The 18,107-nt window shown below is 41.3% G+C and overlaps 1 protein-coding gene across 6 annotated transcripts in view; it reads right to left on the bottom strand.

Annotated features, from left to right (window-relative positions):
* Positions 1-358: 358 nt before the first annotated feature.
* trpm3 (transient receptor potential cation channel, subfamily M, member 3) overlaps positions 359-18,107 on the bottom strand; it is a 172,204-nt gene continuing 154,455 nt past the window's right edge. For 4 of the 6 annotated variants that reach the window (XM_049579211.1, XM_049579216.1, XM_049579212.1 and 1 more), the window contains 8 exons: positions 15,807-15,947; positions 14,011-14,139; positions 12,138-12,389; positions 9,749-9,923; positions 7,351-7,501; positions 4,267-4,460; positions 3,907-4,039; positions 359-2,159 (listed from right to left, as the gene is read on the bottom strand). In XM_049579211.1, the coding sequence (XP_049435168.1) occupies positions 545-2,159; positions 3,907-4,039; positions 4,267-4,460; positions 7,351-7,501; positions 9,749-9,923; positions 12,138-12,389; positions 14,011-14,139; positions 15,807-15,947 (2,790 nt within the window). In that variant the 3' untranslated portion in view covers positions 359-544. The other 2 variants (XM_049579215.1, XM_049579214.1) reach the window with 2 other exon arrangements.

The raw sequence follows: 18,107 nt of genomic DNA, 5'->3' as shown, positions 1-18,107 counted from the left end.
AGACAAAATGACAAAATGAGGTGGCTGTCTTTTCTTTCTTTTGCCTCTCTGTCTCTCAGACTTGACAGTTTCTACCATGTAATGCAGCTAGGAGTAACAGTACACTTTCTCTGACTTACGTGATTGATATGTGATGTAACACAGTGACAGATGTCTACTTGACGTAAAGGTGGTGGGTGGAAGACATACAGTACAAATACACCTTCCATTGCCATAACACCCCATTGAGAATTACTTAGCTACAAGAGGAGGTAAAAACTACTCTAGATTCATAGCTCTTTGTTTTTGACTGGTGTACAGTAGGACCCCTACACCCCCCCCCCCCCCCCAAACACCTGATCCAGGGTAAAGTTGCCTCCCCAGTACTGTCTATAAATAAACTTTTACCATCTTTTCTAACCTAAAACGTAAGTGAAAAAACTGTAGATCTGGTTCAGATCATCATCTATGGGCAACTTCACCCTGCTTTCACCATTTGCCCTTGGCCCTTTCAGTTTTCCTCCCTGGTCCTATCAGTGTGTGAGTGTGCCGACCAGTGTTCTTGTCACGTGTAGTTTTGTCTATCAAAGCTGCGGAAAGCTGACGGAGTGGCCAGCTTCCTCATGGAGAGGCTGTCAGTCTTGGCTGCTTCGGGCCGTGCTCCAGACTTGCTCCTGAGGAAGGGGTTTCTGGTTCCTGCCAGACCCCGGCCCCCCGGCCCAGGCCCCCTGTCTGCCCCCAGACCCGGTCCCCTCTCCATCCTCTCACTCACCGACAGGCTCTTCCGGTGCGGAGGGGCCAGCGTGAGGGAAGGATGGGAGTCGTCTGAGGAGCAGCTGTTTGCTCGCTCCAGCCTGGAGAAGGGGGAGCAGAGAGGGGCTCCACTGGGCCCACCAAGGCCCCCTAGACGAGGCGTATCAGGGGCCGGAATCAGGTCCTCAGGGTCCTCTGGATCAGACTCTGTGTGGCTAAGCTCTGCTTCTCTCTCTGGGTGAGAGGAAGCAATGTCTGGCGGCTTATCAAAGGGGAAAGAGGTGGATCCTCCGGGGGAGTTTGAGCGTTCTGCAGGAGTGTATGGGGCTGAGACACAGCGTGTGTCGATGCAGTCAGTGATGCTGGTGTACTCTGCAGCTTTTACCTGGACTCCTGCACCTATTCCACTGTAACAGCCTCTTGGTGTGAACATGAGGCTGTGTGACTTGACCAGAGGGGGCTCATCCAGGAATGATGTGCCTGCTGTAGAGAGGTAGCGGCTGCTCTTAGAGCGCTCCAGCAGCCCTGCTGAGGGAGGCGGGGATGGTTCCATGTCCCAAGGAGGTAAAGTGGTGTCTGGTAAAAGGTGGGCTGAGCACAACGACAAGTCAGCAGCTGCACTGTCATCAAACATGGCTCCAGCTGTTCCGCTGCTGCCTGCTCCACCCTCCGAGTGCCTGTCGCCCATACCACTGGTGGCAACACTGCTGAAGTCCCGGCCTCCCGGCAGCACCGTCTCCATTGTATCTGACTGCACTGAGCAGTCCCTCTGGAGCGGTGGGACCACTCGGAGAGGATCCAGAAAGACCTCCGCAGGCCCCACCTCCTCAGAAGTTGAGACATAGATATCAATGCATGATGATGGACGGTGCTGCTGGGAGACCGACAGCGTCGCCAGAGGGAGGGGCTTAGACTCCTTGGGGGCGGCACCTGAGGACACTGATTGTGAGCTGTTGGCTCGATGGAGACTGAGGGAGCGTTCTTTGAAGAAGCTCTCAGCTCGTTCAGCTCCACTTGCACGTTCACCACCACGACCGTGATAAAATGAGTGGCTCCTTGTCCGTGCGGCTATGCTAGTAGGGGAAGGAGGGGACATGGAGCCCTCAGCTGTTCCCTCCAGTGCCTCCTGCAGGCGGTAGGCATTCCCCTCTGTGCTGTTAAAGCTGCTTTGTCGCAGGATGTATGCTGCTTCTGGGCACTCACCCTGGCGGAGTATGTATGCAGAGTCTGTGCAGTCAGATGAAGTCCGCGAACGTACTTTGTTGACCTCCCCGCGCTCAACACCTGTCACACGCTCCAGTGCTACGGCAATTCTTCCAATCAGCTCCTCCATTTGAGCCAGACGGATGTCAACGGTCTGCAGCGAGGCCTTCATGAAGTGTTCCCTTTCATTGACTTCCTCCAGACGCATTGCCATATTCTCCACCCTGGTAGAGTAGAGAAGAAGAGAAAGAAGACACGGTAAAAAAACAGCTGAAATCTTCATGCATAAGCATGTTTGACCCTCCTACCTCTAAAAACGTGTAGAACATTATACTAGGGATGAAAGACTCCTCAGCAGGTCATGATGAAATACAATCTAGCCTTGTAAAGAAAGTAGTTTTGTCTATCGTTGAGCTTCTCACGCATGTCTTAACTTAATCGCTCAGAACAGGTGTTGTACAAAGTGACCTTTAAGTAGCTAAAGTCATACCCCTATTCAAATCAGGTGAATCCAGCTGATGTAATAATCATTGTCCTACATCTGGTTTACCATGTTTTTCTAAAGTTCTTGAAAAACTAGTATACAGCCTTAGACAACAAGATAATTACTCTTGGCATATTCTTAGACTTGTCAAATGCTTTTGACACTGTTGATCACAACATTCTTAATGCAAAATTACAGAAATATGGCTTTAATGATGTTGCTTTAAAATGTTGTTGATTATTTAACGGACAGGGAGCAGTATGTCTCTATTAATAGGTATGATTCAAATAGAGCTAAGCTTCTTTGTGGAGTGCCTCAAGGCTCCATTCTTGGACCTCTTTTGTTCTTGATTTACATAAATGACCTACCTAGGGTCTGCAAAAATATACCGCCTGTTTTATTTGCTGATGATACTAGTCTGGTATCTTCATGTGAAAATTTTAGCACACTCATTCAAGAAGCAAATTTAAATGGTTTCAGATGAACAAAATCTCTCTCAAAGACATTTTCATAGACGACATCAAAATAATACCTTACATTAAATTTCTAGGGGTCATAGTAGACAAAAACCTAACTTGGTAACACCATATTGACCATGTCTGTAAAAAGACTATGAAGTCAATTGGTATCTTAATTAGAGTTTGTTCACTGGTCGATCATCTCTGTATTTTAATTTTTTACTATAGCTTCATTTACCCTTGTATTATGTATTGTAATACAGCTTGGGCTACCACATTCCACTTATCTCAATATGATTATTCTACTTCAAAATAATTTTTTGAGAGTGACTAGCTCTGCTTACAACATGTAAATCATTTGCTTCTCTCTTTAGAAAATACCAAATTTATCATTTTTTAATGTTAACATATACATATATACATATACATTGTATTCATCTATTAATATGTACATCTCACTCATGACTTGCCTAGTGTTTTTCAGAAGTCTTCCACAGACATTCACTCATATTCCACAAGACAATCTGAGGACCTTTATCTTCCATATTGTCCTTCCAGACTTCTCTTTATCAATATACATTGAAATACAGAGGACCATCTCTTTGGAACATCCTTCTTCCATCTTTACAATCATCATCTACATTATCGTTTTTCAAAAAAAAACCCTGAAAAGGACTCTAATTTGCAAAGACTTTTAACACTTTCTCTTTTTTCTTTCAGTGTATGATTGTTGTTATCTTCATGTCTTGATGTCATGAGGTCATGATCTTCATAAGCAATTTTTGGCTTGTAACCTCTCCTGTACAATGTTTTAACTTTTAATTTTCCTCTATTTTCTATACATGTATGTGCAACTAAACTAAACTTAACTAAACCAGAGATACTGGATAAAGCTCTGACTTAACTTTATCTAATCTTGATCTGGGTCTCTGTTCTGTTCTGCTGTGTGTATTTTGCAGCATGTGCTTGATTTGCTTGTTTTGAAATGTGCACTATGACACAAAAGTTTTCTGCATTGCTATTTCCAACCTTTCAGAAGTGACTCTGATCCTTTCATCGTTAGAAGAGTGGAATCGGTCATCTTTCTCCCTGAAGTACTCCTCTATGCATTGCTCCTCAAAGTCATGGACTTTCTTTAGCTCATCCTCTGTGATGAAAAGTTCTGTGGATAAAAGAGTTTAAGGAAGTGATAATGCTACATTGCCATATTTAACAGTTTGAGTCATAGTATAATTATAGCAAAAGTTCAAATCCAAAATATATATAGCACCGTTAAAACACAGAATATTGAAAATAGCTACAGTGATGCGAATAAATTACAACTCTAAAAATAATTCTGTTTATACTGTCCAAGTTTATCAGGGTTGTTAATGTCTATCTGCCACTCACTTAGTCCATAGTCCCTCTCGTCGTCATCGTGCTTGCGCCAGCGACAACACAGGTGCTTGAGGACCATAGTTATGTGACTGAAGATGATGAGGGGTGGTGGAAGGACTGGGCGCTCATGGAAGGTCATAATGAGCTGGTAGCGCTGGAACTTCCAAACCTGGTTGGAGATGGACTTCACCTCGAAGAATGTGTTACTATGGTGACAGACAATGACAGGACAGAAATGCCACACCAACCAAGAAATATTACATCCGGTGAATCAAGTCATCAGTGGCACAACAAAGATCAGAACCACTTCCAAAAGTAGAAAGACTGGCTGATGCTCTGAGTGTATGGAGATAGAAATAAATACAACAGCCAGCACATCAACTTGTTGCCTTAATATGTAATGAGATTAAAACTCAACTTTTTCCCATTGGGCACTTTTTGGTAATTACCCTGACAAATATGGAGAGGAGAATGATCATTCTTGCTGCACAGATTATTCAGAGGCACAATAACAGATCATTTGCATGATCATGTCTGTGGATGAAGCGCCATCCCGTTCTGTTAATACAATTTGCTACCAGCCTCTTGTGAGTGTGGCTTAATATTAGCCCAAACACAAACTACTGTCATTTCTCTTTTCCTCTCACACATAAACACACACATCTCAAATAAAGTCTAAAAAACACTTACGTCTACTTTGTTGAAAACAGGTTTTAATTAGTGTAGCATAGTGCTCTACACTAATATATATATACAGTACATGCCAAAAGTTTGGACACACCTTCTCATTCAATGCGTTTTCTTTATTTTCATGACTATTTACATTGTAGATTCTCACTGAAGGCATCAAAACTATGAATGAACACATGTGGAGTTATGTACTTAACAAAAAAAGGTGAAATAACTGAAAACATGTTTTATATTCTAGTTTCTTCAAAATAGCCACCCTTTGCTCTGATTACTGCTTTGCACACTCTTGGCATTCTCTCCATGAGCTTCAAGAGGTAGTCACCTGAAATGGTTTCCACTTCACAGGTGTGCCTTATCAGGGTTAATTAGTGGAATTTCTTGCTTTATCAATGGGGTTGGGACCATCAGTTGTGTTGTGCAGAAGTCAGGTTAATACACAGCCGACAGCCCTATTGGACAACTGTTAAAATTCATATTATGGCAAGAACCAATCAGCTAACTAAAGAAAAACGAGTGGCCATCATTACTTTAAGAAATGAAGGTCAGTCAGTCCGGAAAATTGCAAAAACTTTAAATGTGTCCCCAAGTGGAGACTCAAAAACCATCAATCGCTACAACTAAACTGCACACATGATGACCTAACAAGGAAAGGAAGACCAAGAGTCACCTCTGCTTCTGAGGATAAGTTCATCCGAGTCACCAGCCTCAGAAATCGCAAGTTAACAGCAGCTCAGATCAGAGACCAGATGAATGCCACACAGAGTTCTAGCAGCAGACCCATCTCTAGAACAACTGTTAAGAGCTGCTAGGAAACCACTGCTAAGGAGAGGCAACAAGCAGAAGAGATTTGTTTGGGCCAAGAAACACAAGGAATGGACATTAGACCAGTGGAAATCTGTGCTTTGGTCTGATGAGTCCAAATTTGAGATCTTTGGTTCCAACCGCCGTGTCTTTGTGAGGCGCAGAAAAGGTGAACGGATGGATTCCACATGCCTGGTTCCCACTGTGAAGCATGGAGGAGGAGGTGTGATGGTGTGGGGGTGTTTTGCTGGTGACACTGTTGGGGATTTATTCAAAATTGAAGGCACACTGAACCAGCATGGCTACCACAGCATCCTGCAGCGACATGCCATCCCATCCGCTTTGCGTTTAGTTGGACGATCATTTATTTTTCAACAGGACAATGACCCCAAACACACCTCCAGGCTGTGTAAGGGCTATTTGACCAAGAAGGAGAGTGATGGAGTGCTGCGGCAGATGACCTGGCCTCCACAGTCACCGGACCTGAACCCAATGGAGATGGTTTGGGGTGAGCTGGACCGCAGAGTGAAGGCAAAGGGGCCAACAAGTGCTAAACACCTCTGGGAACTCCTTCAAGACTGTTGGAAAACCATTTCAGGTGACTACCTCTTGAAGCTCATGGAGAGAATGCCAAGAGTGTGCAAAGCAGTAATCAGAGCAAAGGGTGGCTATTTTGAAGAAACTAGAATATAAAACATGTTTTCAGTTATTTCACCTTTTTTTGTTAAGTACATAACTCCACATGTGTTCATTCATAGTTTTGATGCCTTCAGTGAGAATCTACAATGTAAATAGTCATGAAAATAAAGAAAACGCATTGAATGAGAAGGTGTGTCCAAACTTTTGGCCTGTACTGTATATATTTATATATATATATATATATATATATATTAAAATACTGCCTCTTGGGAAAGTGTTTCCACGGAACAAGTTTAGCATAATGTGCACTTGTTTGTTGCATGTTAGAAATACAAATTGGAGAGCCTTTGCTGAGCTGCAGACAAGGGATGAGATGGTATATGACTTTATATGATTCCATTATCTGGATAAATGTGAATATCGTGTCTAGCAACACCTTAAGTGCCTGGCAACCATCTGTAAAAGAGATTCTGCAAAAACCGGCTGCATATAAACCAATCTCAAAATACAAAAGATTCTAATCAATCACTGGCAGATTTCATATAAATATATGATGCCAACTCAAATAAATGATATTCATTTAAAAAGTTGTGTCTTATCTGTGATGCAAGTGTGCATTTCTTAACAAAATGTAAGGTAAGGTGACTCCAGCACATTTTAGTTTCAAGTATATTTGGATGATTATTGGGATAATATCATTAATCATATTTATTTTGGCCAGGATCATTGTGACATGAAATTTTCTTATAGTCCCATGCCTAACCATGATTTAGTGATATGTTTTTTGTGAGAGTGTTGAAGGACAGAGAGAAATCATTCCTATCATCATGCTGCTAAACTGAGTGTGTATCAGGTCCTGAGCTGTCTGTGAAGCAGTGTGGTGTCAATTTTTTTTATTTATTTATTTATTTATTTATTTATTTTTTTACAGTTGGAAGAATTAAACTTATTAGAGAGTTTACGTACTTGAACACAGCTATGAGTAGGTTGACCAGCAGTATGTTGGCCACCAGCAGATAGCAGGCCATGATGGCTGGGACAATCCAGGCACCAGTCTTACAGGGAGGCAGGGCCACCACCACCCCATCATCTGTAGTGATGTTCTGCCCACAGGGGGCTGCACGCCGCCACGAAACAAATACACACACACACGAGTTAATACAAAGTAAACTACGTATGTAGCTAGAGACTTAAATCCATCATAATAATATAGTATTCAAGTAGAAATTTGTAGATGCACAACAAATTAGAAAGACATGCAGACGCATGACATAAACAGTAGATAGAAAAAAATAAAATGATAATAAAACCAAAGCAAAGTAAAGAAAACATAAAACACTCAAGCACATACGGTACACTGAGTTACAACGTCAACAAACAAAGAGACAAGCAGACCTGAAAATACCAAATAAAATGCATAACTACATATTTTGCAAACAAACAAGAAGCATAATTTGTCTTTATGCTTCTTAAAGAAGGGGCTGGAAAGAGTGGACACTATAATGGTAAGGGCTCATGTTCAGAAATGTGCATCTGAAAACAAAATAAAATACATTCATCATGTCTCATCACAATTTGTGCTCCCAATATATTTAAACATGTAGCGGATGTTTAAAATATATTGTCACATATGTGTGCCATAGCTTCAGTCAGCAATGGCCGATTGCTGTGAATCATTTGGAATGTATTTCGGATACATAGTGTGTTTTTTCCATCTGTGATGGTTCAGTTGCTGTGGCTTATCTGGGGAACATTCAGCATTTGTTCTTGGTTTGTTTGCCTTTGAGATTCATTCTAGTCATGCTCATCATTGCTTGATGTTCAATTGTTTCACACAATGCAGCCCAAAGACAGAGAACTGAAGTAATTTTTCTATTTTTCAAATTTTCACCTTCAAAAAATTTGGATTTAAAAACTCTGACAACTGAACCACGTGAAAAAACAGATTACAGATGATGAAAGGTGGCTGATAAATATATTCTGGTGTGGATGTGTGTATGCATGTGTTTTATTCCTCTATGGTGTGGTTTTCATATGTAAACTTCATTGCTTTCTGATATTAAATGTTGGCTTTATTGTTAGAAATATTTTGGCAATGTTGCAATTGCTCCAGTGAGAAGTGGAGCCGGCGTAAAAAAAGGGGAGGGTGATATGGTTTATGTGACAGACGGTGTTAACATGGCAGGGTCACTTCTTCAAATGAAACTAATCGAAGGTCAAGGAACAAAACGAGTGGAAGAAACAACAAGGGAATATCAAACTTTTAAGCTTTGATAGTTCCCCTTGATGTGACAACTGACCAAAAACAAAGAGCATGAAAATATTACAGCACATTTGAAAAGTGCTACTGCCACGTAACAGTGCCATTTGCCAGCCAGTGCCAAAATTAGTCAGGGTAAAGTTGCTTACAAAATATAGCCTTAGGTCAAGCTACTACTTAGTCAATCAAACATTTGGAGAGGACAGGCAGCCTCATTCAATCAGACTGCCACACATTTTAAATGATCTTAAACAAGCTTGTGGTGTTTAAATATAGTGCGGTTTGGATACAGTAGCTGACCCAAGATGCCAAACACATGAGGGCAACTTTAACCTTAGAGCGTGTGGAGCCGCATGCACACTTTTGTCTCAAGTGGCCTCGAGTGGTAGGAGTGGGCATGACATGGTGGTAATGTGAGGATGATGAAGGAGAGGTGGGATAGGTAGATGTGATAAAATTGAGGTCTATATATCTATTGATTTACTGTTGTTTTGACTGCACTGGGCAATGTGGGATGTACCACCACCACTACTACGCCAGGTTCCGTGAGTTCGAATGTAATTTTCGACCAGCCAGAGTTTTTCATTCAGCCTGTGCTGTAACTTCCTACTATGCAAATCTGAAACAAAGAATGAAAACATTATTTCAGATCTCTTCTCTTTGGGCCACGCCTCACACTCTGTGCACACCCTCATATACACAACCACACAGAAAGACAACAGAGCAGCACACAAACGCACTCTCACTCTCAAGACATTTTCTCACAGACACTTTATTGAGTCACTTTGTCTACATAATATAAAATAATGTGGAGACAAAAAAAGATCAGGACAAACTGACAGTAAAAATTAATGTCCTCGTGTAAGAAGTAACTTGATACAATTTTTTAACTATCATAAATATGATGCAACATGTCTTGTAGTGTTTTATGTGTTATAAAAATATATCTTCCATTGACCTGTGGAGGAATGACTGAAAATTTAAAGGTGCGGATTTGGTCACATTGTTTCCATCTCTCCTCAGAATCAGGAACTATTCTTCTCGAAATTATCAAAAAATACGTTTTTTTATTCAAAAGCTCTGACACTCTGGCCCTGAACTTACGGTCAATCTGGTCGGCAAACACCTCTCCGTAGATCATCCAGTAAGGCATGAAGAAGATGTTCCTAGCTAGCATCCAGGACGGGTCTTCATTAGGGTTGAGGATGGCCTGACGTGCCACCCCAAAACTCATCAGCACCACCAACATGATGATCACAAAATACATCATGTCGATCATCTGAGAGAGGGAGGGGGGTAGAGAAGGGCCGTCAAAGAGAGAAGGGAGGGGGTGAGTGGTTTAAGAAGAGGGAAAAAAATGGGTAGCAGTTGGTAAGGATGTTTGCAGAAAGAAGGATGATTAAAAAAAGAAGGCATGAATAAGAGAGGAAAGCAATAATGAGGCAAAACAAGAGAGCAGCGAGGGAATGTGTTGGTCTGTTGCAGTTGGAGAGGCAGTTTGATGAATAATGATCTGCATTAGCATTTTTTGATTACTATCCCTCTCAGGGTCAAATTCACTAAAGGATTGTGGCTGCTAAAGCTACATGAATACGACAAAGAGAAACTGCACCCTTAACTGTGCTGCCAAGCAAATAGCATCTCTGTGCTCCTGTATTGTTTGCACATATTTAAATTTGGTAACATGCATAAATTTGGTGCAAAATTTGCCCCTTTTTATGCAAATAAGCCTCAAACCAAGACAGTTGAATTCACAAAGATCAGTGTTAACAGCCACACACAGTTACAGTGAAATCATCAGCGTCTTCAGAGAGCTGAGCTATGCAAACTTTTATACTTACTGCGAAAATCATCCAATCAATCATATTTCCACATGTATTTTGTATCTACTCTGTGTTAAGTGTGTTATTTTTGCCATACATTTGGCCATTGCCTCTGTTCCTTTCACTTTCCTGTTCGCTCTGTACCCTGGCTATTCCATCAGGAGCTCCTGACGTTTTGTGAGACATTCTGACATAGCTAGTCAGGCTGCAGTCCACCTTACATGTTAACATCATTAGCACTTGTGAGTTTTGCACACAGTGCACCTGACCCATGTCAGATGGACCGCACCATTTCACAGTACCTGCTGGGGGTGGCAGCATGTATTTTAATGATAAAAATACATTATCACGTAAATACAAATAACTTGTATTGTCATTAATATAAGTCAATAAGTAAATTGTTGTACTTGATCCAATTTAAAGGTCAACCATAGACTTTTCATGGCCATGGTCATCTGTACCCTTTGACACCCCCCTTGGGGTTGCTTGGCATAAAGGCAACATTAATACTTTGCCACATAGATAATTGCACAGTGCACTAAGCTGCAAAACTTTATGGCTGTATTTGCACAATAATATAATTTGTGCAACGTCTTCTGTGAATCAGACCTTGAGACGGGGCAGATAGTGTTTACAAGCGATGTGCAATTCATGATGCTGTCGGAGGCTGCGCTCCATTCTTTGTGAATTTGTCTGTCAGATTCTTGGTTGGAATGAAACCTAAACTCAATATTTGAAATGCACTTAATTTATGTTAATCCCATATTGATATTAAGGACGTTACCAGGCTGAAGTGGGGGAATACGTCTCATTTATATTCTACTGGCCTCTGTTACACTAGCCTCTGTATAATTTTCGAGTAAGGGTGTCATGCTTTGTGTTTCTAGAAAGCTGAAACACATCTAAGAAATAGTCACATTTTAAGGCCAAATATGAGCCACAGTTGTTGTTAAAAAAAACCCCAAAACATTATAATGTTTCACTTTTCTTTTTTAATAAAGACTTTGTCAAACTACATTGTGTAATGGATGCCAGTGAAACAGATGATGGCTTGAAGGTATGGTGGTACTTTAGTTTTCTGCTGTTATTTACACTGCAGTATTGTTTTTTCATCACTCTGAACTACTCCCACTTCAAATCCGCTTATGGTGCTGCAACATCACATGTGCCGATTATCTGACTAAGTCATTGAATCCAAATCTCTCTCCCCCTCTCTCTTTCTCTCTCTAACTAATTGCTGATTTTCATATCAGAGAGCATTTGTGTCCAGTGGTACACAGCTCATGTCAAAGAACAGTTGAACATCAGACGGATACAAATTCGAGCCTTTGATCCCTTCTCTAGTTTTGTCTTCATGTATGTATCAGAGGCTCTGATCTTGTGCTCTGTGAGATCAAACAATTTGGTTTAGAGCCACAGAAGCTCTGTTAGGACCAAGCCTGCACACAACATACAAATTAAATCTTTGTAATTATGGCAAATTATGGCAGTCAGTGAACTCTCATAATCAGTATGGATCATGCTGTGTGGAAGTCAGAAGGTAGAAAAAGTCAGACATAAATGAGGAATACATACTGAGGAGAGGAAATGTGAGATGCTGTAGATAGAAAAGACACACACACACACGCGCGTGCGCACACACACACTTAACCACCCCTGCCTCCTCTCACCATTTTGCCAATCATCATCACATAGGGACCCAGGTACTTGTTGACCCCAAAGATGTCCAGCAGCCGGATGTACCAATAGATGATGTTGACGCAGTAGATGACCCGCCCGTAGCTCATGAGCGGCGGCTCCTGGAGACGCAGAACCATGCCGACAGAGAATATGAGGATGGCCATGAGGTCTGTGATGTTCCAGTACTCCTGAAGCCACACCTTCACCTTCTGTAGCAGCTTCCCTGGCTCTGACATCAGGATCTGGGAGAGGGTTGGAAGGAAATTACTTTAGAACGGAAGATGAGGATGTTCAAGTGCAGGAATGAGGCAGGATTCCCGCAGATCCTTAAAGAGTCTTACAAGACATTGAATTCATTAATATAAAAAGAAGGCTTTAATTAGTAATAAAATGTCATACATCAATCTTTCAGTGGTCTTAAAAATGCTAAGACATTGGAAGGAAGGAATGTTTTATCTTTTCTGACCTTGCATTGTAAAATTTGAAAATAATTCTGAACTATTTTCCCACGTCACTGAGATCAGAGTCTTGGAATCCATAACACTCACATACCCTTTTCCACCACAATTAGCACAGACCAAGATTTGCCAGTAGATCAGAGCTGTTTCGTATTCCATCACTGCCAATCAGAGCCGGAGCCGATAATTACCTGTGCCTACTGCAGAGTCACCTGACCTGTGTATGAATGCCAATTGTAACCTTTCCCATTATGTACAAAAGCCAGATGTTAGCAGGTGTTTGTTGGTTCTTTGTGCAGTGGGAAAGGGGCTATATTTTGGTTTTGGCCAGGATGCTCAGAACACATGCTCTACTGTCTGCTAGTTAGTTGTCACTGTACCCTGGATGATAAGAGGAACTGCAAATTCAATGAAAACTGACTTTTTAAACAATAATTTGTGGCATGGCTAAAACTGGTTAAAGGCAATGTATACAAGGATTGCTGTATTCTATGTAATACGTTTTTCAAACTCAGCATGATGGGAATCAGGGTAGTGAAATCTCACATGCAGAGTGAGAAACACAGGATCGCCAAGAAAACTCGCCAACAAATGCCAATTATTTCCTAGTTCCTAGTTCAAAAAGTTATGTTTTATGTTTTGATAAACATCTGGGAGAAATTGTCATGAACACTAAGTAATGTCAGATGTCAGTTCATGGTCTTGTTTTTTCCCCAATTCCCAATTTGGGGATTGTAAATGTGTCCTAATTTTTTTCCCAAATGGCATTACAAGACTTAAAAAGTCTTAAATTTAATTTGTCTTAAGCTGTTGGAACCTTGGTGATGAAAATATGTGTTTCATAAAAATAAACTGAAGGGACAACTGAAGTGAGCCCAAAAAGTGATTGGAATAGAATAATAGGATTGCAATACTTCATGACCACCATCAGAGGGCAGTATGAGTTCGCCAGTCAGGACATCGAGCAGATGTGCGAGAAGGCATTGTTGTGCAGCTGAGAATGATGTGCCATAATGATAAATGCATTTCATACACTTACAGTACAAACACAGCCACAGAGTGAGGCCAGACTAGATCGTCTCATATGGCCACATACCCATATTCTCTATTTACTCCTTTTATTTATTTGTTTCCCTCTCTCTGTCTCTTACCTTCATTTCCACCCCACTGTTATTTTTTCCTCCCCCTCAGTGGTTGCCCTACAGTTTTCTCTATCTATTATGAGCAGTTTGATGATATGGATATGACACTTAGCCTCTGCCCTCCTCCACAGCACTTGCTGAATTTAACCATAGGCAACACTATGGTGACCAGCTTTGTGTCTTTAGACCTGATTATTGTGCGTTTGTTACACTTGTGGATGCTGGTGCACATCTGCATGTAGCCAAAGCTAGGACAGTTGTACCTCTCTCATCTTTTCAATGCCATTGGTGAAGATGTAAGCGATGACAATCCACTCCTGAGGAGACGGCCACAGATCCATCTTGACCAGGACAATGTAGTTGAACAACATCAGGTAGCCCACGTATGCCATCTACGCAAAGACATGACACAAGAAGGAAATCAGTGGGGACACATTTATGGTTATGTGCTTGTGTTTGTGTGCTTTCTCCCACAACGGCAAACTGTGCATCAATATGTTCAATTCTTTCTATGCAAACAAATTGCCTCAAGGGGCTTTTGTGTGTAACTGCTAAGATTAAACAGTTATTTAGTGAATGGCTGACCCTCATTACACCCTCCTTTAATCCAGTTTTTCAGATGTGATAATAGAGATTTGATGTCAAGACACCTGATTACTGTACCTCCACACTTGGCCTGAAAATGTCCATTATGAGTCTCCTGTGGCTCTATCTATTTAAATCCATGTCAGCTGTCCACATTAATTTGCGCACTGTGGCTTGTCATGATCCACAGTAGATGAAAAAAATTATCACCATCTAAAGATCGGGCCTGGACGCGCTGACACAAATGTACTGAAAATCCATTTTTACGTGTTTTCCTCATTCACAGGTCCTGACATCACTGGATTTCAGTCAGGTATTTGACATTTTTGATCTAGCAGTCGGTGATGTGGTATCCTCTGAGACCACTTAAACTGCATGAATATAACCAACAGGGATTTGGACAGCTATGCTATTCTGATCCTAGCTTTAAATTTGGAACACAAATGAAAGGCTTTGACGTATTTAAATTATAAATGAAAGTAACGACAAGCAAACTGGGAATGCTTAATCGAGTATTCCAGCGAAGTACACAGGTAAAGTGATTTTAATAAAGTGCAACTGGCACTGTAAATCAGTCCCACATGCACAGGTTGGTTTGTGTGATAACTTTGACTAACATTACTTTAAACGGGGCAGCCCTCTACAGCGGGTGAAGGGTTTGAATACAAATCTCTTAATGAGGTAAAGACTGCGTTTTGACCCTGAGAAATCCCAGCACCTGCTCTGCGAGCACAGTAATGAAATTCACAGTAGAATATCATTCTTTAACCTGAAGGGCAGGAAGGAGAAGCGAGGGGGGAGAAGAGGAGGGGAGTAAATAGCCAGAGAAGAGGGGGAAAAATGGGATGAAACAAAAAGCAGTCAAAATATTTTCTCAGCATAAATAAACAGTGAAATCCCTGCTGGTGATGTTGAGAGATGCTTTCGCTGGGCAAGCAAACTGAAGGAGGCCGAGACGAGGTATGGGAGACAAAAGATCAGCTTGTTTTAAAGACTGCACGCACACTCACGGGCTGATACTGTACAAAACACAAGCTATACACAGACTTTAAGGATATCTACAGTCACAGAATCGAGCTGTACAGAAAGAAGCACATGTAAACACTTTAAAACTTTATATTAAATATCTACTTACTGTAATATTGAATACAGTGGCAATATGCCATGACTCAGAGGTTGCAGTGCTTACATTTTTAATTCAAAACCTCCTTGTTTGATCTCCGATACCTTATACTCCCTCCCTGGCCTGTACTTTCCTCACTGTGTTGCTTCCATCAGTCTCTCTGCACTAAACTTTCCCACCCCAGTAAGGCTGGGTAATGACGGGGTGGAACAAGAGGTTAATGAGGCACTGTGGCAGTAAAAGCTAACGGCAGGGAACTGGGAATTGATGCTGTTGCAGAAATACAGTAGGCAGTGACAGCGCTAACGGGAAGCTGAGCACGTAGGTGGTGTTGCTGAAGACGACACTGACCGTATGGAACCAGAACTTGACAATTGGAGCGTTGTAGAACTCGTATATCTTGCGTCCCATGGGGATGAGGCGGTGGCGTTTCTGAACCTCCTCAACATCCTTCTTTCTGGATGTCTCTGTGGTTACCTTACCCAGCATTGCCTGGGGGAATGCAAACCCCACATGGAGCGAGGGAGGAAGGAGTGAAAGGTGCGAGGGAACCAGAGAGTGTGAAGAGGGAAGCATGAAAAGACGGAGGAGGATGAGTGGGGGAGATGTAGAGAGAGGATAGAGATGAAGGCAAGTAGGCAAGAGGTAGGATGGGAAGAGTTGAATAACAAAGGGGAAAAAAAAGGAGAAAAAAGGAGAAGGGTGAGAGGGTCACATTATGTCGACTGCACAGTTTTAATACTATAATCAAAGAAGCAAGCACAGGCAATGTCATCATTCCAAAATGTGAAATGTGTGTTTAAGGTGGAGTGTTGGGTGAAGGCTGATAACACAGTATGACGCGGACACAGACACTCATGGATTGTGTCTCAGACAACAATTAAGAGACAGAAGAGAGACAAGATAATGACAGAAAGAAGACAGAAGACAGAAAAAAGATAAGACATAGATATCTCACTTCAATCTGTGACACATTTTCTTATCCATGAGAGAGGGTTCGGAGCCCACTGTTTTTATGGGTCATGGTCTTAATGTCAAAGCAACACCAGACCTCTGAGGGAGTTCATTCATGGAATTGTATTGTATGTCAGAGGTATACTACCCTACAAAGGCAAAATGCAGCACCTACATATTTGGTCAAAACTAAGTTAGAACCTGTATCAGACCTTCTGACATCTGATTTACTTTATACAAAAATATCATGCCATAGAGCTGTGTAATTTCTGTGAAGACAGTTTAACTAGCAGTGCAAAATGGATTAAAAAAACAAACAAACAAAAAAAACAAAACACAGTATCTGCACTCTGGCTTGGTAATCTGTGTGCTGCAGGACTCATCAGTGTACTCTCTGCCATAGAAAGAAAGCTAACCAGACATCTTAAAGGTCCAGTGTGCAGGATTAAGGGGGATTTTTTTTTTTTGCAAAAATTGAATATAATAAAATAAAAATGTTTTCTTTGGTATAGATATGCTGAAAATTAGAATTGTTGTAGAGATTGCCATGTTGCCTTGCCATGTTTCTACAGTAGTCCAGAATGCCCAAGCCAAACACTGGCTCTAAATAGGGCCATTCACATTTTCATATTAGCCACCATGGTTTGCAGCCCCTCTGTGATGAGACCGTTGGAAAAACACTGATTTTTTTTTAACATGAAACTGATTTATTCAATGTTTTTACCGGTTTAAATCACCCAGTCTGTTTGTTTTGGAGCCCTGCGATAGTCTGGCGACCTGTCCAGGGTGTACCCTGCCTCTCGCCCGATGTAGCTGGGTAGCGGTTAGAAGATGAATGAATGAATGAATGAATGAATGAATGAATGTTTGTTTTGGAGAGGAACAGACCTCTGCGGATAATTTGGCTCCTGGTAAAAACCTTCTGAATGTTGGGATCTTAAGTTATAAGAGAAAAAAGGTGAGCACACATTAGCAGGTGCTGGGCTTGTGGCCCACCTCCGACATGCCAAACAGCGTCAGAGAAACACTTATTTGTAACATGAAACTGCTTTATTCAGTGTTTTTTACTAGTTTAAATCACTCAGCCCATTTGTATTAGGGAGGAAGACACCTCTGCGGATAATTCAGCTCAGCGAAAAACGTCCTGAAAAATTAAAAGGAATCCTAACAGGAAGATGTTTCAGCTGGTTGCAATCTGCAATCCTCACTACTAGATGCCGCTAAATCCCCCTAAATCTTACACACTGGACCTTTAAGTAAAAGTATTATAAAAAGTGAAAGCTAGCTTGTGTAAGCCTAAGATAAAACTAAAGCTAAGTTTAATTATTGATTTTCCTCATGTTATTATCTGTAAATGAAAAAAAGGGCTATTTAATTTGTCAATTTCCATATAACTAATTAAAGGCAGTAGCATAAAGAACAGCAGCAGAAAAAAACAGCAAAACTCTTGCTAACGTAGCAGATCTCAGTAGGTGCCATCTAGGTGAATTTCATGTGACTTGGTGTGGTTAAGCTATCTTTAAATCACATGCTTGAATATAGGCCTATTAAATTGTAAATTAGTGTATTATACTGGTTAAATATTATAGTCTGATAAGCTATGGATTGTAAAGTTAATTTTCTTAAACAAACAAGTTAAAATAGATAAGAGAGCTGAGAGAACTTTTGTTGGAAGACACCTCAGTTTCTTGAGGCATC

This window comes from Epinephelus fuscoguttatus, linkage group LG6 (assembly GCF_011397635.1).
Source record: "Epinephelus fuscoguttatus linkage group LG6, E.fuscoguttatus.final_Chr_v1".
Classification (NCBI taxonomy): domain Eukaryota; kingdom Metazoa; phylum Chordata; class Actinopteri; order Perciformes; family Serranidae; genus Epinephelus; species Epinephelus fuscoguttatus.
The sequence above is the reverse complement of the archived record's forward strand: the minus strand, read 5'-3'. Positions and strand labels throughout refer to the sequence as shown.